The sequence below is a fragment of the Rana temporaria genome, chromosome 3 (assembly GCF_905171775.1).
Source record: "Rana temporaria chromosome 3, aRanTem1.1, whole genome shotgun sequence".
Classification (NCBI taxonomy): domain Eukaryota; kingdom Metazoa; phylum Chordata; class Amphibia; order Anura; family Ranidae; genus Rana; species Rana temporaria.
The window spans coordinates 313,144,407-313,169,874 of NC_053491.1; the positions used below are offsets into that span (position 1 = coordinate 313,144,407).

The 25,468-nt window shown below is 44.0% G+C and overlaps 2 protein-coding genes across 3 annotated transcripts in view; one reads left to right on the forward strand and one right to left on the reverse strand.

Annotated features, from left to right (window-relative positions):
• Nucleotides 1-6,007, reverse strand: part of LOC120932456 (histidine--tRNA ligase, cytoplasmic-like) — a 184,115-nt gene extending 178,108 nt beyond the window's left edge. The window contains exon 1 of one of the 2 annotated variants that reach the window (XM_040344818.1): nucleotides 5,552-6,007. The gene's annotated coding sequence lies outside the window, so the exon portion shown is untranslated. The remainder of the gene's footprint in view (nucleotides 1-5,551) is intronic. The other variant, XM_040344817.1, reaches the window with a different exon arrangement.
• Nucleotides 6,008-6,369: 362 nt separating this feature from the next.
• Nucleotides 6,370-25,468, forward strand: part of ZMAT2 (zinc finger matrin-type 2) — a 62,031-nt gene continuing 42,932 nt past the window's right edge. Inside the window, exons 1-3 of the mRNA XM_040344827.1 lie at nucleotides 6,370-6,483; nucleotides 9,839-9,932; nucleotides 13,199-13,325. Of these exons, the coding sequence (XP_040200761.1) occupies nucleotides 6,466-6,483; nucleotides 9,839-9,932; nucleotides 13,199-13,325 (239 nt within the window). The 5' untranslated portion in view covers nucleotides 6,370-6,465. The remainder of the gene's footprint in view (nucleotides 6,484-9,838; nucleotides 9,933-13,198; nucleotides 13,326-25,468) is intronic.

Here is a 25,468-nt window from a genome sequence, read left to right on the forward strand (position 1 = left end):
GTACACCCGGTCGGTCCGGACTGAAGGACCTTTTCATCGGTTCAAACCGATCGTGTGTGGGCCCCATCGGTCAGGTATCCTTCGGTCAAAAATTTTAGAACTTGCTTTAAAATTGAACCGATGGTCGCCTAACCGATAGGTCAAAACCGATGGTTAGTATACAAAAGCATCGGTTAAAAACCTGCGCATGCTCAGAATCAAGTCGACGCATGCTTGGAAGCATTGAACTTCATTTTTCTCAGCACGTCGTTGTGTTTTTCATCACCGCGTTGGACTCGATCGTTTTTTTAACTGATGGTGTGTAGGCACATCAGACCATCAGTCAACTTCATCAGTTAACCGATGAGAACCGTCTTTCAGATGGACTGATCGTGTGTACACGGCCTTACATGACTGGCATGCCAAGTTCAGCCACTGCAGTCACTGGTCTAGGTAATCTATCTATATACTGTACGTTAGAGCGGCACAATTAATAGTCAAGAATTGTTATTGCGATTTTTTCCCTGTTGAGATCTTGACAAAGTATTTCCCGATCTTTTGTATGCAGAGAATTCTCTCTGCTTTCAGCTGTCAAAAGTCCGGGCAGTCTGCCAAGTTTTACAACATTCTTTATCAGTGGAACGTTAAGTCTAAATACTGTAATAATTTGTCTTTTACATCAAAAGGAACAGACTTCTGTATGTAAATTAGGAAAGTTTAACCACTTAAACCCTAAACCTTTTCTGACATTTGTTGTTTTCAAGTTTTTGCTAGAAAATTACTTAGAACCCCCAAACATATATAATTTATTAGAGACCCTAGAGAATAAAATTATGTCACACTGAATTTGCGCAGAGGTCTTTCAAATGCAATTTTTGGGGAAAAAATAACTTTGATGAATTAAAAAAATTAATAAAAAAAAATAACCAGTAAAGTTAGCCCAAATTTTTTTTGTATAATGTGAAAGATTTTACGCCGCGAGAATCGTGATCTTTATTCTAACCAAAAAAAAAAAAATTGTGATTCTCATTTTGTCCAGATTCGTGCAGCTCTACTGTACGTTGATGAAGAATACATTAAAGAGCATAAAATAAAGAAATAATGTTATACTGCTCTATAGTGGATTCTCCAGAACAATAAATGGATATATTTTACAACAACAATAGCTTAGCTGAAAAGCAGCTTGGCCTATTAGGCCTTGTAAACACGGGCAAACATGTACGATGAAAACGGTCCGCCGGACCGTTTTCAGCGTACATGTCTGCCCGGGGATTTCTGTATGATGGCTGTACTCACCATCATACAGAAATCCACTCGTACTCAATACGCGGCGACGTGCGCGGCCCTGCCAGTTCAATGCTTCCACGCATGCGTCAAAGTCATTTGACGCATGCGAGGGATGTCGGCCGCTCGGACATGTACGGTAGGTCTGTACAGACGACCGAACATGTCCGAGCGGACAGGATTCCAGCGGGCTGTTTCTAAACAAGTTTGGAAATATTTGCCCGCTGGAAAAAGGCCCGGCGGGCAAATGTATGCTGGAATCCTGTCCGCTCGGCTGTACAGACGACCGAACATGTCTGCTGAAACTGGTCCGCGGACCTGTTTCAGCAGACATGTTCGGTCGTCTGTACGGGGCCTTAGAGCCAGGCAAAGAGAAGTGGGTAGGATCAGCAGCAAACATGCCATCGAAAACAAAAACTAACCCATTAAACCCCAAATTAAAATGATGTGAAATGAGCTGCTCCTAAGAACCAATAAGCCAGTTTTATAGTGACTAGTGTGTCCTTATCTGTAAGGTAAAGTGGTGTAAGATTGGGGTGATCAGACTCCAGCGGTAGGTGCGTTTGTAGTGAGTACGCCAGTCCAGAACTGAATTTTTAAGGGTCCGATAGCCCACTTTTATTTAAAAACACAAAAAGTTCACAAACACATCAGTAGCCCTCACAGGGGGTTCCACCATTACTGTATCTTGCATACTCAACACTTTAGCCTCCTGGCTTTCATTCTTGCCATCTGGCTGTTTCAGGCCTTTAGTCTGCTCCTCATAACAAACAGAGTTTTCTAGAGATAAGCTCTCTCCTAGCTTACTCCTGATGAGCGCCTTGCTGCTCAATCACCAATGACATCTGCCTCCTGCAGACATGCATACTCTGGCTGCACCCATGCAGCCTCTGACTCCTCTCAGAGGGATGGGAGTCCACCTGACTCCCAGGAACAGACTTCCTGTCTGTTGGGTGGGGCTCTGAGCCATAGTCAGGTCAGAACTAAATAGCCCAACACACAGCTGTGCAGTCAATGTGTCTTTCTATCCAAAATCTGGCATAAACCAGCAATCTTTCAGGTAGCACAGAGTCCCACCACAACAGTGGCAATAAACCCAAAAGAAAACATTTATTATATTGCAGTTTACCAATTTTTAGATGTTTTGGCTGCATTCATTTGGTGTGACCATGAAAACAGCATACATTTTATAGGCACACAGTTTTTGAAGGAACTCGGCTGGCAGGTTATTCCAAACATCTTGGAGAACCAACTGCAGATCTTTTGTGCATGTAGGTTGCCTCAAATACTTCTGTCTCTTCATGTAATCCCAGACGGACTTGATGTTGAGATGAAGGCTCCTTTTCCTGCAGGGCCATCAGCACAGAACTGATGAAAACCAGTGGGATCCAGGTACACCCATCTATTGTCTAGAGAAGTCTGCCCAAAAGTAGTCTTTATGGAAGAATTGTGGCCAAAAAGCCATACGCTAATTCTTATGTGGAAACAAGGCTAAGCAGCTCAAAGATGCACAAAAACATGGGAACTGGGGTGCAGAAAAATGGCAGCAGGTGCTCTGGACTGAAGAGTCAAAATTTGGCTGTAGCAGAAGGCAGATTGTTCACCGAAGGGCTGGAGAGCGGTACAATAATGAGTATCTGCAAGCAACATGGAAGCATGGTGGAGGGTCCTTAATGGTGTCCTCAATGCTGAGAAATACAGGCATCATGCCATACCATTAGGGAGGCGTGTGGTTAGCCCCAAATGTAATTTGCAGCAGGACAACAACCCCAAACACACAGCCAACCTCATTAAGAAATATCTTCAGTGTAAAGAAGAACAAGGAGTCCTGGAAGCGAGGTTTGTCCCCCACAGAGCCCTGATCTCAACATCATCGATCTGGGATTACATGAAAAGATAGGATTGAGGCAGCCTACAACCATAGAAGATCTATCGAAAGACCTACCTGCTGAGTTCCTTCAAAAACGGTTGCAAGTGTATCCTGCCGCTGTAGGGCCCGGTTGCATGGTCACATAATGAATCTATTCATTATGCATAGGGGGGGGGGGGCTGGAGAGAGGGGGTGGTGCTCGGGCACCCCTAATGGATGGGCTGTCACTGCTCTTGATACAAGAAAGGGCTTTACTCGCTTTGGAAACCTCAGCTTGGCATTGCATGCCATTATTGAGCTTATGATCTACCAAAACCCCCAGATCCTTCTCCACTACAGATTCCCCCTAGTATGTATGATGCATGCATATTCTTACCCCCAAGTGCATAACTTTACATTTATCAACATTAAACCTTATTTGCCACTTAGTTTCCCAATTGAAAAGTGCATTGAGGTCGGCTTGTAAATTGGAGACATCCTGTAAGGACGTTATTCCACTGCATAGCTTGGTGTCATCTGCAAAGGACAGAACTGTTACTTTTAATCCCAGGCCCAATATCATTTATAAAGATATTAAAAAGTAAGGGTCCCAGCATTGAACGTTGGGGTACACCACTGATAACCTTAGACCATCCAGAGTAAGAATCATTAACCACTACTCTCTGAATTCTGTCTTTTAGCCAGTTTTATATCCATTTACACATTTATCTTTTCCATCCTGTAAACTTTTTGCCTGAGAAATGTAGGTTATCTTCCTGTAAAGTTGCTTCAGTTAGGACAGTGATCCGCTTTCTGAGGCGACTTCCGTTGAAATCAATGGGTACAAGTTGCCTAGAAGTCGGATTGAAGTAGTACAGGAACCTTTTCTGAAGTCGGAGCGACTTCAGTAGTGTACATTAAGAAGGCTCCCATTCACTTCCATTCATTTTCTTGACCGTGCGACTTGAAGTTGGATCCCAGGTCGCCCCAGTGTGAACTGGCTCTTACATCAGAGTCCACAGAGTTCTGCTTTACATCTGAATACGCAGAGTTCCCCAATTACATTTGAACTTTCAGAGTTCCCTTACACTGCAAGGGGGGGGGGGGGGGCTGTGAAGACTTTGATATAATGGAGAACTCTGGGGACTTTGATTTAATGAAGAACGGTGAGAACTCTGTTGTAAGGGGGAACACTGCAGACTCTGATATAAGGGGGTCCCTGGTAACTGCAGCCCCCCCCCACACACTTACATCATTGTTCCCAGCATTCCCCTTTAACCGGGGGTGCCAGATCCCCTGTTAATTCAGAGTCTGCAGAATTTCCACTTGCACTGTAAGGGCCCTTTCACACGTGTGAAGCGATCGGACCACCCATTGTTCTGTATAGGGAGGCGGGTATAAACAGAAGTGTCCATTTACACCTGCCTGCATCCGATCCAATGAAAACAGACGGATAGGGATCCATTCCCCATCTGTCTAGCAGATTGGATTACAGTCAGACCGCCCATAGAAAACAGTGGGCTGTGTGCGCTCTGCACAAGTGGAGCAGACATGGAAATGTCATCCGCCTGCTCAGCGGGGATCAGCAGGGAGATCCCCCGCTGAGCCGACGGATCTGCTTGGCAGAGCCCCCTTGTGAAAGGGCCCTAAGGGGGAGCTCTGTGGATTGTAATATTAAGGGGAACTCTGATGTAAGGGGTGCTCTGGGAATCCCGAAGTAACAGGGCCTCTGCTCACTTACATCAGAGACTCCCTTTACAATACAGTGCACAGAGCTCTCTCTCCCTTACATTAGTGTGCTCAGAGGCTGGCGAGATAGGAGAGGAGGGGGCACTTCATTCAACATAGATGGAGGCTTGGGCCCTGGAGTTCTGTCACTGTGGTCAGCAATAAGGATGAGCTCCGGCGTGTTCGCATAGAACACGTGCAGAGCCCGCCAGGAAGTGTGCACGGCGCTGTGCTAATCACAGCCAGGGAGACATTGTCCCGATACTCGGCTGCAGGGATCGTGAAATGTCTCCCTGGCTGTTATTAGCGCAGCGCCGTGCACACTTCCTGGCGGGCTCTGCACGTGTTCTATGCGAACACGCCAGAGCTCATCCTTAGTCAGCAAGAAAGGCCTACTAGCTTGTGCTATACATACACACAGGCTAGCAGAGCATGCTGGGGCTTGTAGTGCACCACACCAAGAAAAATTCTCAAAACGTTTGATCACGGCTGTAAACACAGACAGAAATGGAATGGGTGCTTATGAAAATAGTGATATTGTCCTGTTCAGAACGGATGCTGTTCATGGATCCCCTGCCGAACAGAGCAGAGCGGTTCTGCATGAAAGGACACTTAGGCTTTAAACATATTCATTTATTATTAGCATGTTGAAAAGGAGGTAAAGAGGGAACAAGGAAAGGCAAAATATAGGCATGTGAAATAATTACTTACCTAAGATGAAATTGCCAGAAACAGACCTGCAAGGGTTGCCTTTGAAAACTGTGAAGACCTGCTAGATACTACTCACTCTTTAGCTCACGGACTTGCAGTGTTTGGAGTGATGAGTTCAGTAAAGTCTTACTCCACCTTAGATGGTTATCAATATAAAATATTCAATCAGACTATAACAAGTGCACTATAAAGCAGACACCATGATATCCCTGCGCTTCCCTGTAATGCTGCCTGCAGTCCATGTGATTGTGTCACCTCCAGAGGAAGTAGACCTTCTAGTTCTCCTTCTGTCCCATCAGACATGAATGAACTACCCAAGCTAAGGACATCCCATAGGAACTATCAAGGCTATAGAACTCCTATATACTGCACATATAAGCACATCTCGCCTACACTTAGAAATCGTTCAATCGCAGTATTTCTTCAGCTTTTAGCTCATCAAACGCCACATTGCCCACATCAAAGATGGCGGAACTAAAACCAGACACACTCTCTAGTCTAGTGTTTAAGAAGTAGCACACAATCAAGAGCATATTATCATGATGTAGAAACTATAAAAATCTACTGTGCTATGCTGATGTTACTCGCGCTTGTTTGGTGTAATTTGTTCAGTGTACGTTATTACACATAAGAGGTGTTCTGTCAGAGTAGGCAACCCGTCAAAATGTGTAACGGAAGTGACATTCCGTCACGGCCATCTTGTTACACCCCGCACTCAGTCTCAGTGAGCTTGAAGTCGCCAAGCGGCCATCTTTTCACACCCACGCCAAGCGAATTCCCTTATATGCCGGGGGCGGGGCTAATCTCCTGGTATACCGGGGCGGACCTAGCGCCCTCACGGCGACGAGGGCGGAGTATTCCCGCATTACCTCATCTAGTGCGACAGGCAGCTGGCTTCAAGGCAAGGGGAAAAAATGGCGTCAGGAAGTGGGGTAAGGAACTCCTGGGGGTTGATATTGGTTCTGTGTCTATGGAATGAGCTGGGGATAGAGAAGCTGGCAGCAAAGCTTTGATATTGCTTCAGAGAAACGCCATAGACTAGTACTTGGCTACAAATGCATAGTGCACTGGCTTCCTTCCTATGTACCATCAGAATTCTAGAGGCACTATTAACGTGTAACTCTTTTTTTGTTGCTTTGGATAGAGTAGGGAAGGGTTAAAGAGGAACTTTACTCCATGTTTGTTTATCTTTAACCCCCTCCTACCCTGTGTGCTGGTTTACAATATACTGGCTTGGGCATTCAGCAAATCAGGTGTTGTTTCCCATGCTGACTGTTTCTGTTCTTACCCTGCGGACTTATCCCCTCCTGGTTCTTGCAGCTGCCACTGGATAACGCACATTGGCCATGGCACGCCATCAGGGGGCCAGCTAGAAGTCCCTATTCACACTTCAACAGTTAGAAGCGTTCTTCCACGAGCGATTCAGATTTCCATTTTATTCCTTTGTGCCCGTTCACGTCTGAGAGTTGTGCTGTCAGTCAACGTTCAGACAAAAGTGTTTTTAAACCCTTGTAAAAATTAACAAACATGCCTATACTTGCCTGCGCTGTGCAATCATTTTGCACAGAGCACCCCTGATCCTCTTCTGGGGTCCCCTACTGGTGCTCCAGGCCCCTTCTCTTCACCAGGTGCCCCCATAAAGCTGCTTTCCCTGGGGGAACCCACGTGGGCTCGCTCCTGTGGCCCGCTGCTGCAACAATTAACAGACAGCGGGACACAGTCATGCTCCTGTGGCACTGGATTTGATTGACCGCAGCTGGAGTCAATGGCTCCTGCTGCTATCAATATGTCTAATGAGGAGAGAGACAGAGGCTGGAGCCACTGCGCTCGTGCACATCGCTGGACCGAATCAGACTCAGTAAGAAAAAGGAGGGGAGCTGCCGCACAGAAGGCTTTAAACCTTAAAGTGAATGTAAAGCAGGGATAGGCAGCCTGGGCCCTCCAGCTGTGGTGAAACTACAAGTCCCATGAGGCATTACAAGATCCTGACAATTACAGGCATGACTCCTAGAGGCAGAGGCATGATGGGATTTGTAGTTTCATCACAGCTGGAGGGCCAAGGTTACCTACCTCTGTTGTAAAGTCTAATTTAAAAAAATAAAATGACAAACAAACATGTTATATTTACCTGCTCTATTGCAGTGGATTTGCACAGAGCAGCCTGGATCCTCCTCTTCTTGGGTCCCTCTTCTGTGCTCCTGGCCCCTCCCTCCTGTCGAGTGCCCCCACAGCAAGGAGCTTGCTATGGGGGCAGCTGAGCTGCAGATCCGTGTGCCTGCTGATGGACCCCGCCCCGCTCTCTCTTGGTTGGCTAACTGACTTTGACTGCCGTGGGAGCCAGTGGCGCCGCTGCTGTTTCTCAGCCAATCAGAAGGGAGAGTCTCTAACGGTCGAGGGACTGGTGGACGTTGCTGGACAGAAATGGGGCTCAGGTTAGTTAGCTGCTGCTCATAGGCTATTATATCTTAATGCATTAAGATAAAAAAAAAATCCGCCCTTACAACTCCTTTTAATGCGTAGATTACATTAAGGTGAAAAACCTTGAGGCTTTACAACGACTTTAAAGGGGTTGTAAAGGTTTGTTTTTGTATTTCCTAAATAGGTTCCTTTAAAGGGTCACTAAAGGAAGAAAAATGTTCTACTTACCTCCACTGTGCAGTTCGTTTTGCACAGAGTGCCCCCGATCCATGTCTTCTGGGGTCCCTCGGCGGCTGTCTCTGGTCCTCCCCACAATTGGTCACCACATTCATGCGAGAGCTCGCATGGTGGTCACTATTTGCGGGCGCACTCCCGTGATACAGCCAGCGGCCATAGCCGCTTACTGTATCAATCAGCCTAGCCCCTCGGCGCGCCGTGTCACTGGATGTGATTGACAGCAGCGCCAGCCAATGGCTGCACTGCTCTCAATCCATCCGCTCTAGCCAATCAGCGGCCAGACTGAGCGGCGAAGAGGATATCTGGACCGCGCGGGACTTTCGAGAGGTCAGGTAAGTATAACGGGGGCTCGGGGGGGGGGGGGGGGCAGCAGCAGATGTTTTTTCACCTTTAATGCATAGATTGGAAGCGAACCAACAATGCACTAGCTTAAAGGAACCTATTTAGAAAATAAAAAAAACAAACCTTTACAACCCCTTTAAGCCGTGAGAACTTGTACTCGCACAAATGCTCCCGATGCCAGATCTGATACCTGGGAGAGATTAGGCCACCCGGAAGTCCGCAGGGAGAAAAATGGAAGTGACGACATCCCAACGCCCATCTTGGTACACCCTGCACTCGGCTGCAGTAAACCAGCAGCCAACATCTTGTTACACCCAGTCCACATAGTTTGGCCACTGCTGATTTTATACGGCTGAGTGCAAGGAGTACCAAGATGGGCATTGCAGGGAGCCTTTCCTCATGGCATTTCAGTGCCTGCCCATCATTGCCCATAAATGACACCTATCAATGCCATAAGTGCTGCCTATCAGTGCCAGCCATCTGTCAGTGCCTGCCATCTATCAGTGTTGCATATCGGTGCCACCTAATCTGTTTTGTGCTTTGAAAACTGTCACATGACACAAAAAAAAGTTTGGGTAATCAATATCGGTGAGTATTTTTTTTTTTTTGGGGGGGGGGGGGGGGGTGGTCAGTGTCTGGTGGTGAAGTATCGGTACTTTGGTCTTAAAGTGGTATCGGGTCAACCCTAGTATCCCGTGAGGCTGCAGGGCTCCAGAAGTGTGTGTGTGTGTGTGTGTGTGTGTGTGTGTGTGTGTTCCCGTGCTTCCTTAAAAGGTATTAGACCAACATTTTTTTTTTAGGGGATGGCAGGATGGAGTAGATTACTACTAAAAGAAGAGTCAACACCAAGGACACATCATACTAACTGAAATGTCCCTTGTGCTGGTCTTTCTATTTGTGTTTTTGGCTGCACTCTGGCTTTAACTAAGGAGAAGACCCTGGTCACTGTGCTGGGAGTGCCCAGTGTAGCTTGCTTCCCACACAAACGCATGTATGGCCCCATGGGCGACACATTTATTTCCTTTATTCAGTTTGTCATATTGCTGATTGGATAGTGAATGAGAATCTTCACCTCTGTTCAGGGGCCTTGAGGTGACGAAGAAAGCAATGAAGAGATGATCCTAAATGTTTCAGTCACAGGACTGATCAAAAATCACATATCCCTAGGCAGGAAAAAAAGTAAACCTGTTTTCAGTTTTGCATTTGTCTATAGTACCTTTTTATTTTTTTCCTTCTTGATATGGATTCTTTATTATAGTTTATAATATTTCACCATTTATTTCTTTACAGTCCAAAAATGCAGATTTCCGTCGAAAGTGGGACAAAGATGAATATGAGAAACTTGCCCAGAAACGAATCACTGAGGAGCGAGAGAAGAAAGATGGTTTGTATTTTGCTTACAAATTGAATGTTGTTGTGGTAGACATGTCAGCAAAGTAACTGTTTTTCCCTCTTAAAGCGGAACTAAACCCATCAATTTAGCCATTTAAAAAACAATCACATTTAAGGCATACCGTGAAGGATAATTCACAGCTGTTCTTCTCAACCAAACTGTTAAGCCATCAAATTCCTGATCACAGGTGCAGCACCATTACAACTGCAGATCAAACTAAGGCCTGGATGGCCACTTTCTTGGCTGTGAAGAATAGGCAAGTTTAGCTCCACTTTAATTTGAGGCAGTGGGACACCATGGTGACAGAAAAAATAAGTATAGAGCTAGAACTATAGACAGTCAAATTGAAAGTGGAATTATAGGCAGAGCTTTATTTTATTTTGAATAGCTCAAGGGAGGGCTATAACCCCTGTCAAACTTTTTTTTGCCACCTGTGTCCCATTGCGGAGATTTCCTTTCACTTCCTGTCCAATAGCCAAGCAAGAGGTGAATGGAAATCTCTGCAGATTAGGGGAATTCCTTGGGACCCCTTGGTCATCAGAGCTAGTGTCTCCTTTGGAAGACCCAAAATGTTGAACTTTCTTTTACTTTAGATAATAATGGTAAACAGTACAAATAGAGAAGATGAATCGCCTTAACCGGGGCACAGACTAAATTGAAAACTGACAGGTGTTCTAATCCATCACCATCCAAAATACAAAGTTTTGCCATTCGTTATACTTTAATTGTTTCTAAGGCAAGAAAAGGACAAATGCCTATACACCAGTATTGCCTGTGGGCTTCCTGCAGCTTATCTTTTTCCTGTTGCTGACATGCGATGTGTGTCTCTGCATGGAGGTGACCGTAGAAGCAGGGCTTTTCGTGTCAGAAATGTGACCTTTATAACCTTATTTTTGGCCAATCGTTTTTGGCAGCTGATGTATCGGTGCATCCTTAGTCAATTGGACTTTGCACTCTTCATAGAATAAGGCCATTTGACCAATTATAGCTTTTTCACCTTTGTGCAGAGACGTGTGGTTTTCTTCACTAGATCTTGTTGCTTTAGTGCATTAAAGTGACACTAAAATATATTCCCATTCCCTGAAAACAGTCCGTACACATCTAGTACATAATGGCCCCAAAACCTATTTTTCAGGAAATTTATTTCCGCAGGTTTTTTATTTTTGTAACATTCTCTGTGAGCTCCTGAGCCTCCTACTTTTCCTCCGCACTTCTGTTTGCGACATGCACACCATTGCTCTGTGCACACTACAAAGTCCAGTCCACAGTCCATTTATCCATCTTGGGAGTGGGCAAGAGAGGGTGGCTACATTCTTGCATACAGTTGACCATGGAGAATAAGCGTGGGCACCCTCCTAACAGGAATTCAGACCACAACAGAAATTTGAAGGTTTTGAGGAAGCTGAGAGCAATAAAAGATTATATTCTTATAATTTTTTTTGTTTTGTTAGGAATACATTCTTGAATGTATTTTTCTCTTGTTTTAGGGCCAGTTCACACCAAATACAGTCCAGTGCGTTTTATTTTTTATTTTTTATTATTGTGTTTTCTGCATCAAAAACGCAAGGACAGTAGTTTATATGGGTTCCAATGGCATAGCTCAGATTATCGTGGTCTGTTCCAGTGCAGAAAAAATAGAACCTGCTGCATGACGTAAAAAACTCACCGGAGCGCATCTAAGGCCTGATTCACACCTATGCATTTTTAGTGCTTTTTGCATATTTGCACTACAGAACGTGTCCCATAGGAGTCCATATTAAATGGATGGTAATGCAAAAAGCACTAAAACCTGCACGCTGAAACCCACCTGAAACACATCCAGACACTGTTTCTGTGGTGTGAACCGGTTCTTAAACCAGAGTTTAGTCTGACTTTAATGGCAGCTGTTAAAAAAAAATAACTCCAGAAAAAGTTTTTCAGTATGGTGAAGAGCATTATACAGATGCATATTATGAGGAATTTCCACAGAAGCAACCCAGTGCACTGACATTTCATATAATAAGGCTTTCAAAGACGCGCATCATATTAAATTAGGACGTCCTCTTTCTATGCAATGACAAACCTCAAAATCAACTTTCACACCAGCAATTAAGGCCACTTAAAAATCCCTGCCACTGCTCTCAGACGGTAGCGGGGACTGCTGGCGCCATTTACTGACAGGTTGCCATCAGCCGCAATTTGTGTGTGTCCAACAGCGACCATCGCAGGTAATCGCTGGCTGTGCAGAGAACCACAAATCGCTGCAGCCACCGGCAACCTGTCATTGTAGTGAACGGGGCCAGCGGCTGCACCTACCCACTAAAAGTTGCCATAGGAATCTGATTCCTGCCACTACTATTCACACGTGGCCTAGGCTCGGTTCACACTGCTGTAACACAGGATCCGAATTGTGGGACCCCAAGTTGCATGACGTGTGAAATTCAATGTTTCCCCACGACAGCCGTCTTAACTGATGCTACACAAGTCAGTCTGACTTTGGAAAGGTTTCTACACCCTTTGGTCCGCTTTGGATGCTAATTCAGCTCTTGTACAGTCTGCTCAAAACTGAAGGGAGTCACAGGGCAAAGTCGTACGACTTGTGCCGTCACAGCAGTGTAAACCAAGCCTAATTCTTGAACAAGCCCCTTTACAAAATATGAGTTTGTTTACAAATGCACATAGTGTTGTGAGATGTTTACACAATATTTTAGCCTTGAAGTGGATGTAAACCCACTCACGTCCTTTCTAAACTACTGCCATAGTGCTGATCTATAAGGATATACATGCCTCCTGCATGTATCCTTACCTGTCAAATTTTCCCCCTCTGTTATAAGAACTGAAAAACTGCAGATTCTGTGGGTGGATCTGTTGTCTGGAGCTCTGTGGGTGGAGTCGTGATGTCAGACTCTCCGCCCACCTCTACACTCCCCTTGTCGACATGCATTTTTTTCCTATTTCTTACACTGAATTCTGCTATTATCACTAACATCCAGTCAAAATCCATAAAAGTAACCACATGACTTCAGAAAAGGAGTGGGGGTGGGAATTAAAAAATAATGCCTGTCTGAAGCTAGTGCATGAGATGTGTAAATAACTTGTCACTCACAGCAAGGGGGCGGAACGGACTAAGGTTTTTCTCTAAGTCTGTTTTATTTCACTGAACAATAAGAGGATTGCTCAGAGCTGGATTAACTGTGTGGCAAGACTGGGCACAGATGATAGGAAATCTTATACTGTACATTGTGATATAAAAAAAAAATACATATCTTTATTTATAGGAAAACCACTACAGCCTCCAATTAAGAGAGAATTACTCAAGCATAGAGACTACAAAGTTGATCTGGAATCCAAGCTGGGGAAAACTATTGTTATTACAAAGACCACTCCACAATCTGAAATGGGCGGGTAAGAATGCTGTTGTATGCAGCTTTTTTTTTTAAATAGAATATCTCTAAACTTTTATGATTCATTTAATATGAGCTTATTCTAATAATCTCTCCTTTCATGATTGCTTCCAGTCTCATGGTCATTTCTTTCCACAACTTCCTCGTTTTTTCTCTCCTGCATGCTTTGCAGCTTCTCTAATTTATTTTGTTTTTAAAATTGAATTTCTAAGCACTTCCTATCCCATGGTACCTTGCTGCCTGCAAGCACTGATTTCCTTTACTGACCCCGCCTCCTGAAACTCCTCCTCTCAGTACCTCCTGTAGCTTAGATGGCATCCTCAGTGAAATGTGGGGTGGGGGGGGAGCAGTGCATATTCACTATGTATGAATATATGGGTTTTACGTTGAGGTCAGGAAATCTGTTACCCTCTGTTACTTCTAATGTGGTTGTGGTGCACTAGTGCGGGATTTCAGGAGGTTAAAGCAGGGGGTAATGAGGTGATACAGCGTCTCCTCTCTGCTTGTCAAATCTGAATTCAGAACGCTCTTCAGAGAACCAAGCATTTTAAGCAGGATTTAATCCCTTGGAACTCTGAAGCTGGCCACAAACGCAACACTAGAATTAGATTGCATAGTGTCCTCTTTGATTTGCTAACAACTATGTATGCCTAAGCTTTTACACTATATAGTTGGTAAATCTAAAGAGACTGTACTGTATTAATTTTTAACTTGTGGTACCAATTTAGGTCTGCTTTGTTGGGAGACATTGTAAAATTGTTTGGACAATTATGCAGCTGATAAGCTTTGTGTATATAAATGGCAGGATAAACTTCTTCTGCTTGACAACAATTGGCTTCACAAATACAGCGATCCTTTCAAGGGCTTGCCCAATTAAAGTGATACTAAAGTCTCATTTTTATTTTGTAGGTTAAAAATAATAAACTTGTTATACTTGCCTGCTCTGTGCAGTAGTTCTGCACAGAGCAGCTCATATCCTCCTTTACTTGGGTCCCTCTTTGACGCTCCTGGCCGAGCTGCAGCTCCCTGTGCCCTTTCGGACAAGGAGGCCCTGCCCCAGCCCACTTTCTTTCCTCATTGGCTCACTGACTTTGATGTCAGCTGGCGCCATGCTGCTGTCTAAGCCAATAAGGAGGGGAGTCCCAGACAGCCAAGTCTCTTGTGCAACATCGCTGCATCTACATGGACATTGTGTGCAGATAATACTTACCCAGATTTTTTATTTTAATGCATAGAATGCACTGAGATAAATTCTGCTGCCTTTTACAACCACATTAAATAGGAATTGGAACTAGTTGGCTTGCAAGATATATTGCAGTGACATTCTGTAATCTGGTACCAGGTAGTCCCAAAATTCCAATAATGCTTCAGTCAGCAAAAAGAGTCATGCTTTCCTTGTGACCATGGAAGATGAGAATCTGTGTTTGGTGGTGGCAGCACCCTTTGGGCTGCTTTTGCTGATCCTCGTGTTAGTAAAAGTTTGAGAGACGATTTGCGCTTTTCAGTCTTTGCGCTTTTCAGTTTGTTGCAGCGTGATGAATGTGCTATCTCCATTACGAATGCTAGTTTTACCAGAACAAGCGCTTCTGTCTCATACTTGATTCTGAGCATGCACGTTTTCTTTTTTTTTTTTTTTTTTCCTTCGGAAAAGCATACACACGGGCGGTTTTCGCGATGGCAAAAATGACAAGAAAAAATAAAGTGGGTTCTAATTTTTTTGCGGAGCATACACACGACCAATCTAAAAAATGGCACTTTTTGCGTCATGAAAAACGGTCATGTGTACGCAGCATGAGGCTTTGGGACAGTGCAAACAAGTGCTGAACAGATCCGAAGGGAATCGTGCCAACCAGCAAGACAGATGAGAAGAACCTCCACCACTTCTGGTGAGCAGTTAAGACATAAGTAGTGGAGGTTCTTCTCATCTCATCTGTCTTGCTGGTTGGCACGATTCCCTTTGGATCTGTTCAGCGCTTGTTTGGACGAGTTTGCACTCTCTTCTACTTTTCTCTGAACCTTTTTGGGACTAATTCAACTCATATGGACTTGTTTCTTTGATATCACTCCTTTAATTATTAGGTTCACGCCTATTATTGATTTAAGTGATAACTTATGTGCATTATTATTTAGATGCGTTCTTTTTTTGCCACATATCACTCTCTCATTTTTATGCAGTGCAGTTTATATTTTATTTAATAGGTAGTAGAGTGATGGTCTAGGACTCCTTGCCAGTTACGAAAACGCTTGATTGCAGTCGTTTTCACCAAGGGTGGCACAACTAGTTACTAGGTTTAGGGGGAAATTACTTTTATCACATAGGGCCAGGCAGGTTTGGACAGCTTTTTCCTCATTTAAAAACTGCATTTTTCTATTTACTTGGTTTATCTTTGCAGAATAAAATTTGTTCTGAATCATTTAAGGGTGCCAAATATGCAAAGAAATAAAAAAAATCAGGAAGGGGCACATATTTTTTAACATCCACTGTAAGTCGTTTTTAAGATAACTTCCCCAGTTCCATCGCCAATTGTTAAGATGAGGCTCAAAGGTGATAAAAACAAAATGATCATTAAATAATTATTTGGAGTTCATATGATGTGAGATACTGTTTTATCTAGCAATGGGCAGCAGTGTGTTTTTATAAAGTGAACCTGTCATAACTTGCAACCTTTTCGAAGCTATAGTTTGTGAGCCTTTTTGACTTTTCAATATTTCTTTTTACATGTGACACAAAACCAAATGTATTTTTTCATTCATGTCCTAAAACTAGACTAGTGAGAATACGGGCATTATACCTGTTAATTAAATTATTTAAAGTTGCATATTTGTATACAAACCACTAGGGGTGCATCCACAAAGGCAACTAGCACACGCTGCAAATTCCACATTTTGTATGAGCTCAGCCGTACACATAGTCCAAATGTCAGACATCCACCAATCCAAAAAAAAAAGCTGACATTCGGCCTGCGTGTATGTCGGTCTGTCCGACAGAAGCCAGTAGTTTGGACAGCTTCTATCTGATGAGCATGCTGTACCGACCGCCTCCCGATCAGCGCTCTCGGCCAATGGCAGAGAGCACTAACTGGAGTGTTCTGGTTGGGGGGGTGGGGAGTCCCCTGTCAGAACACAACAGCTCAGCGGGGGAGATCGCTGCACTAACTTTGGATAGTTAGTACAGCGGCTCTGACCAGAGGTGTGACGGTCTTTTTGTTCAACCACAAAAAACTATTTACCAAGCATAAGTGTCTCAGTTCACTTGAAAGGGAAGTTGGATCAGTTTTCATAATCGTGTGCGAGACCCTCCCTCATTTAAACAGAAATGTTGGTCTTTGCTATTTCTCAAGTTATGTTCTGTGGAGGCTGTGCTAAAATGAGCAAGCAAAAGACAGTGGACTAGTCTACTGTTTTGCCTCCCTGAAGCTGACCTTTTCCCCCTATTGATGACTTGCTGTGACTTGTTTTTACACTGTCTGTGTATTAATAAGGCAGCCATTTTAGTAGAGGAGCAGACCCTCTGGACCAGGATGGCTTGCTATCATTTAATGGGACTATGAATTCTAGATGTGTTCACAAAGAATAAGTTGACCTCTTTTTTTTTTTTTTTTTTTTTTTTTTTTTTTTTTTTTTTTTTTTTTTTAAACGCAATAAATGCAATTTTTTTTTTTTTTTTTGCACATAAAAGTGACTTTTTTTTTTTTTTTTTGGAAAGCTTTGCACTGGTGCCATGCAGGTCTCCTGTAGACTGTCAGAGTAAGGCTCCTTTCACACTTATACGACTTGTCCCACGATTTGTGATGGCAAAGTAGCATGACAAGTTGTTTCTCAGGATAGTTCAAGCCGTGATTTGTCATAATTGTGAAGATTATGGCTTGTAGCTCATGAAAACCGCAAATCCACAATCTCATAAAATTAGAATATTACATGAAATCAATAAAACAAGGATTGTACACAGAACAATATCGGACCTCTGAAAAGTAGAAGCATGCATATGTACTCAGTACTTGGTTTGGGCCCCTTTAGCAGCAATTACTGTCTCAATGCGGCTTGGCATGGAAGCAATCAGCCTGTGGCACTGCTGAGGTGTTGTGGAAGACCAGGATGCTTCAATAGTGGCCTTCAGCTCTTCTGCATTGTTCGGTCTCATGTTTCTCATCTTTCTCTTGGCAATGCCCCATAGATTCTCTATGGGGTTCAGGTCAGGCGAGTTTGCTGGCCAATCAAGCACCACGGTCATTGAACCAGGTTTTGGTGCTTTTGGCAGTGTGGGCAGGTGCCAAGTCCTGCTGGGGAAAATGAAGTCAGCATCCCCATAGAACTCGTCTGTGGAAGGAAGCATGAAGTGCTCCAAAATCTCCTGGTAGACGGCTGTGTTGCCCCTGGACATAATGAAGCAAAGTGGACCAACACCAGCAGATGACATGGCTCCCCAAATCAACACAGACTGTGGAAACTTCACACTGGACTTCAAGCATATTGCAGTGTGTGCCTCTCCATTCTTCCTCCATACTCTGGGTCCTTGGTTTCCAAATGAGATGCTACATTTGCTCTCATCAGAAAAGAGGACTTTGGACCACTGAGCAACAGACCAGGTCTGTTTTTTTCTTTAGCCCAGGTAAGACGCTTTTGACGTTTGTTCAGGAGTGGCTTGACAAGAGGAATATGACATTTGAAGCCCATGTCCAGGATCTGTCTGTGTGTAGTGGCTCTTGATGCACTAACTCCAGCCTCAGTCCACTCCTTGTGAAAGTCCCCAACACTTTTGAATGGCCTTTTCCTGACAATCCTCTCCAGACTGCGGTCATCCCTGCTGCTTGTGCACTTTTATTTTTTTTCTTCCACACTTTTCCCTTCCACATAACTTTCTATTAATGTGCTTTGATACAGCACTTTGGGAACATCCAACTCTATCATCTATCTATTAAAAAATGTTGTGGGGAGAGGGGTAATTGTTTTGTATATTCAGAAAGGGAGGTATTAGGGAACCCACACGCTGCCAATCACTGCACTACAACACCCAGCACTTGGGGAAAGTCATCAGAGGTGTGGGGAAGCAAAGCCTGGCTCAGTGCCGGACACACTACTCACCAGGCAGATATGGCAGCCGCCTGTAGAGGAGCCCATTGAGAAGCACATCGGCTGGAGTACACAAAACGGAAGCTAAGGGAGAAAGGGCATGGAGCTGGTGCTGTAGGGGGTGTGGTCACTGCAGGGAAGGGAAATCTCACTGGCAGCTAAAACCTCATCGGTTGTTAAGAACTCCGTGGCCCTGCTCCTTAATTTATGATTGCCTGCATTCTTTTGTATACATTTCATCTGTCAGTGGGGAATACTACTGGAGGGCATGGAAAGCTTCTACTTACAACTGCGCAGTCTTTAAAGATGTTGCAATGCTACCTGCTTCTCTTCAAATGGTAGTCTCCCTTTTCAAGGAAAAATGCACAATTGGTGAACCTTCTCTCCTGCATTGCAGGAAAACACCCATCATTGAAGGGCTTTATAGTCCCCTGGAGTGTCAGAGGACATGCTGATATACTTCCTATTGGGTATATTAAGAGTCCTTCACAGGACTTGAGTCCTTCGAGATAGGCTATTCTTCTTTGGCTGATCTGCAACCTCCTGAGGAGTTTCACTGGACCAGGGCAGGCCAGATGCCCCTTAGAATCAGATTGTTTTGGATTGGGCAAGTCATACAGAGTTTTCCGTCAGATCCCAAACGCACCTATAGGTTTTTTTAGTGGATGGCTTACTCTTCTCCTGTGTGCCAAGCAGCCTTCAGACATTTTGGGGCCCCTTCCACAGCTTTGGGTCTGACCACCAACATTCCCCACGAGTCCTTTGGTGCACCCACTCTTTAACCACTTCAGGCCTAGACCGTTTTGCTAGTCAATGACCGGGCCACTTTTTGCGATTCGGCACTGCGTCGCTTTAACTGACAATTGCGCGGTGGCTCCCAAACAAAATTGGCGTCCTTTTTCCCTCACAAATGGAGCTTTCTTTTGGTGGTATTTGATCACCTCTGCGGTTTTTATTTTTTGCGCTATAAACAAAAATAGAGCGACAATTTTGAAAAAATGCAATATTTTTTACTTTTTGCTATAATATCCCCCAAAAATATATAAAACATTTTTTCCTCAGTTTAGGCCGATACGTATTCTTCTACATATTTTTGGTAAAAAAAACACAATAAGCGTTTATCGGTTGGTTTGCGCTAAATTTATAGCGTTTACAAAATAGGGGATAGTTTTATTGCATTTTTAATAATTATTTTTTTTACTACTAATGGCGGCGATCAGATTCCAAATACATTGTATGAACAGTCATTTCTCCCCTTGACAGGACCGGGAGCTGTGTGTTTACACACACAACTCCCGGTTCTCGCTCTGTAACGAGCGTTCGCGCGTGCTTCCGGTGGCGCGCACGAGCCCCTAATGGCTGAAATGCGAAATTACGTATACCGACATGATTTCGCTCAGCCGAGCCGACCTGCCGCTGTATAACCGCGGTGGCTAGTGGTTTATTTTAACACTTGCAGCTTCTTATATGAAAATTGTATTCCAAGTTATCCAGTGCTTTCAAGATTTAACAGAAATAATAATTTGGCAAAAAAATATGAAGCCTGACACCACAACAAGGTAGACTCTATTGAGCAGGACCTTACACTAAAGCCGGCCATAGACTGTTTGTTTGCATTGTGTATGGGAAGGCTAAATGTACCCAAGTTGGTCGATCGACCAACTTGGGTACAGCCAGCCTGATGGATTTTACAGCTATAAAGCTGCTAGCAATAATCACTGCGTTCTCCTGACGAGCACAACTTCCCCTGCTGGGAGCGCACAATTGGACCCAGCTCTTGTTTACTCAAAGCTGAGACAGGAGCTGGAGCCAAGTGCAGTCCAAAATAAAGTACAGATGGCACATGCAGGAAGTAGCTAGAGGTGGCAGCAATTAACTCCAGTGACACAGCAGCAACCAACTTCTCTTCTGTAGTACACGTTTAGAGAAAGCCAGTCTAGGCACGTGGTGCCCCTGCACCCAAAAATGCACCAGGGGCAGGTGCTTCTCTTGTGACACGCACCCCCCACCCCTGATGATGGCCCTTTTTGTGTGCGACAGTCTGGAGTCATAACATACCTTCATATTTGCCTATCCCTAGGGTATAATCTGAGCATCCTACCTTTTAGTCAGTATAAATTCAGGATTTGTACTCATGGGTTGTTGGCAGCCTCAGTTGGCTTGTTAACTGTCCTTTTGGGATATTATACCAGGGTTTTTTTTCCCTTGGTTGTCTCAGATTCTCTGTAGCCTTCTATGGTTCTTGGCAGCCTTTCAAGGCATGCAAGGGAGTTCTGTTTCAGTCAATTTGTCTTCCTTGTTTCTGTTGCTCCTTGTTCTGTCCTGACTTTCTGAATAATGCAGTATGTCCCTTAACGATAAATAAAATATCCTTTTTGTAATTGCCCTCAATGAACTGAAATGGGATGAGATGTCCAGCCACCCTGTGTTTTTTATTGGCCCTGTGTACAACCAAAAAAACAAGTGAATGAACAGCATTGCCCGATACCTGGGAGAGAGAGGCAGCGTGTAATGCCTGTGTCCCTGTATAATGCTCAGACGGCAGCCATCCAGTGTACAAAAGCCGCGCCTCCTCGTCCGTGATAGGGGAACTGTTTCCCAGCAGTGTTAGTGTTCCGCCTTTCACGGACATCCTCTCATCCTTGTCCATGGGATGAGGATGAGAGGGTGTCCGTGATAGGCAGAACACTAACTCACTTGCTGGGAGTGTTCCCCTATCACAGACGAGGAGGAGGCACGGCTTTTATACACTGGATAACTGCCGTCTGAGCATTATACACGGACACAGGCATTACACGCTGCCTCTCTCTCACAGATATCGGATCAGGCATCGGGAGGATTTGCGCGAGTACAAGTACTCGTGCAAATGCTCTGTATTGATACCGATACTAGCATCGGTAACGGGACAACCCTACTTTAAATGCACTTTACACTGGCAGCTTATGTTAATGGTATAATGTAACTATAAAGATACAGATGTTCTGTCTATTACTACCCTTGATGACTATATATGCAAAAGTAATCATCACTATCGTATCTGCAGTGGGAAAAAATTGTTCTTTGGGATTACGGGACATAATTGTGTGTGTGTGTTTGTGTGTGTAAAATGTATTCCCACTATTCCACCTTCATTTAAAATCTCTTCTGTTTCCTTTATTTAATCCCCTGAAATGATGACTTATTTGTTCATGAGTGTTATTAAAACCCTTCTACAAAGAAGATTATGAAAATGATCTAATTAATGGTTAGACGCCCATTCGTTTAAATTACAATAACTCTGTTGACAAGTTTTCCCATCTGCTCATTGTAGATAAACATAATTTTGTAGAAAAGCCTGATTATTTTGTAATTGTAGTATTGTAACATTTTTAGGAATGGTTATAACTTTTTCTTTTTCTTCGCCTTTCCAAACTGTTTAAGCATTAAAATGCTTTAGAGCTTTTATGCTTATTAAAAAACAAACAAACATCTTTTAGTCCAGTTATGTATTCATTAAATGTGTTTTTAAAATACTGCTAGTATAACTGCATGAAATGTTTTTTTTAATCTTTCCACAATCCCCCTACATGGCAGAAATCAGACTAAGAGTGGGAGGTTATGCGTTGTGAGCAAATGGGGTTCTATCGCAGTGCATAAAGCTGCCCAGCTAATGTTTATTGTCTCTGGAAGCTGAAAGGGGAAATGTGATCAGTTCACATTGAAAAGACCTTAGCAGTTTGAGGAATGTGGCCCTGTTCATTTTCTGTCTATAACTCTACCTTATTAGCAGTTAGAGGGTGCCCTTTAATAGTCCAGTAAGTGAGCAGGTGACACAGGAAGAGGCTATAGTGAATAATGTTATCGCCTTCCCAGCATGGTTGTGTGAATCACAAGACTGATTAATTGCGATTACAAATATTTTCATAGCAGCCTAACAATTCGCAAATATATGTATGTATTTCAACTTGTGTATTCAGCTGCTTGGTTTGAATTCCTCCTGTAAATGTTTATAACGCTACACCATGTTTCTTTTTCCCCAATAAAAGAAGACCTTGTACTCTTGCACAGTGGCTGCTGACCCGCAGCTAATAAAAATCTATTGATTCACTTGAGATGACACGCTTTTCCAAATATCAAACAGAGTAAACAACATATGTAGACTTGGAGAGCAATATGTCTGATATTTGCTGCATAGGTAAACCTCATTTACAGTAGAATGTTTTTATATTTATGGGATCTGAGCATTCTATATTAAGTAAAATATCAGGGCTCGACCCATTCAGGCTTTACACAGATCTCTAAGACGGTGGTATGCTGCTGGTAAGATGCTTTGAATTTACAAGCATTATTCAGATATCCTTGTTTTCAGCTGGCGATTCTGTGTACCATAAGAATGATCATGGTGTCGGTTCCATCGATTGATCGTTCTTACGGGCAGCAGGAGGGGACACCTCCCGCCGACATCTGGTGCTTCTCCAGGCAATACCGTGCCATCGGGGACCCAGAAAAAGAATTGGCTGCACAGAGATTTCCGGTGAATACATGATCGCCAGTCGCCTCTATGATCGTCCCAGTCCCGGGCACAGCGTTATGACGTCATGTCTGTGCCGCAGTTGTAAACAAAGCTGCTGAATAAACACGCATACACTTCTGATTGCAGACTGGCTGGCAGGTATTATTGGCCTTAACAACTCCTTGTACCTCTTTTGCAAAAAGATAAAAGCTTTCTTTGTTTTTTAGAACAAGGCCTTACCCCTAGTCACTGGTGTGTTCCATAGACTAGTTTGTGACTTCCTGGTATGTAGATTTAGGATTTAAAAACAAGTAAGACACAGGAAGCAGTTCACCAACTGACCTCATTGACTGACACACACACACACACACACACACACACACACACACACACACACACACACACACACACACTCTCATCTATGTTCACACGACATCCCTCCGGACTTGTATTTGCCTGGCTTGTCAATGTAAGCTTTCCACAGCTGTTCCCCAGTGTTCCTCCAGACAGGCCTGGGCTGCATGCTAAACTCTCTGGGGCTGAGGGTTGGACACCTGATGTACTGCAAGGGCCTGCAGCATGATTTGATAGGTGGGTCCTTCTATTCCATAGTTTTGGTAAATCCAAATGTGCAGAGACTGTACAATCAGATTGTATAGTGTGTGGCTGCCCTTTTTCATCTTAAAGCAGAGTTCCACCCAAAAGTGGAACTCCCACTTAATCCACTCCTCGCCCCCTTACATGCCACATTTGGCATGTCATTTGCTTTGGGGGGGGGAGTGGGGGCTTCAGGAGGAGTGGGGGCTTCCTGTCCCACTTCCTCCTTCCGCCCAGGGACCACTAAGGCGATACGTCATATTGCCTTTTAGTGGCCCCTTCCTGTAGGCGATCACCTGTCCAATCAGGGAGCGCATGCGCAGTGTGTGCCTGGCCATGAAGCCGAAAGCTGTCACGGCCAGGTGCCCACATTTGCAGTGGAGGGGCCGGCCGTGAAGGGGGGGATCAGAACGAAGCTCCCAGCGGCACGTCGCTGGACCGAGGAACAGGTATGTTTATTAAAAGCCAGCAGCTACACTTTTTGTAGCTGCCGACTTTTAATAAACATAAAAAAAAAGCCTGGAACACCCCTTTAAATGAACTAGTCATGCTTTCAGTGCCAATAATAGATAAAGGCACTCCAAACACGGCAGCAAAGGCCTATTTTGCCATTTAAAAAAAAAAACGGCGTCAAATGCAGCAAAGCTCACCGTTTAATGTGCAAACCGCAACACGCCAAAATGTCCCACAAGCTACTTTACTGGATTTAGGACAGCCCATTGAAATCAATGGGCTGCAGTGTGCACATCGCAGGAAAAACAAGCCAAAAAACCTTCGGCCCCACTCTGTTGGGTGTGACTGGGGCCTGGAAGTGAAACTGGTATGCTTACACAAGGGAAAAGCGGCTCTATTCACAGCTGCTTGTTTCTGAACAAAAAATGTTAATGGTGCTCCTGCGTCTTGTCGCACGATAAACGTGCTGCAAATGCACCAAATAGCGAGGTAAAACACCCTGTGCTCCCCTCAGCAGCGTTTTTCATGCATAGGGCAGCCTATTCAAGTGAATGGGCTGCCCTATGCAGAAAAGCATATCCATTGTACAGCGTATGGCCACATTTATACATGTACAAATCTCTGTACAATTTCCTTTACATTTTCCAAAACTATAGAATTGGAGGACCCACTTGCAAGGCATGCACTTTTCTGGAACACACCAGAGGCTAAGATAAGGCTTTGTTATAAAAAAAAGTTTTTTTTTTTTTTTTTCTTCTTGAACAGAGGTGCATAGGAAGGTGAACTTGGCCTTTTAACTATTTAATTTGTAAAAAGCATATAGCCTTCATTAAGGCAGTCATGGTGGTGCTGCTGGTCTAGTTGCTCATCTCCTGTAAACCCAGAACGACTTTATTTACCTGCATCAGAGAAAAGGTCAGGGTATCAGCCTGGCTATACAATCCTGCAGTGATGTGTAAATCTTGGCCTTGATGGACTGAAATACAAATTCTTTAATAGAAACAATGGTTCGTGTAGATGTATTTCATCTATGCATTTAACTTCTTTTTTATTGGCGCTCCAGCCTTACTGAAAGAAAAGCAGGGGAAGGCAGTCATGGCCGTCCTGTTTTGAAAAGGCTTCTTTCCTTACTATCTCTGGTTTCAACACATTGGTGTTTCACTTTTATTGATTTTTTTTTTTTTTTATTGGATGGCTTGTTCACCCGGTTAGCCAGGGAGTTGTAAATGCAAGTGGTTGAGCCATGATTTGACCACCCACCTGAACAAAGATGTAACCATTCAGGGCTGCGCACATGCCCTAATGCTTTGTTTTGCAGCCATGATAAAAATGAAATGGCATGTCACACTCAGTGGATGGCTCGGCACAGAATGTGACCCATTTAACTGAATAAGCTGTACCTGTGTACAATGTGCACAGTTGTGGTACGGTGGATCAGTATTTTTAGAGTTAAAGCTGGCATTGAGGGAACACGGTGTCTCCTCACTGCCCATAAAACACCCTCTGAAAAAGGATCCATTATGGATCCTTTT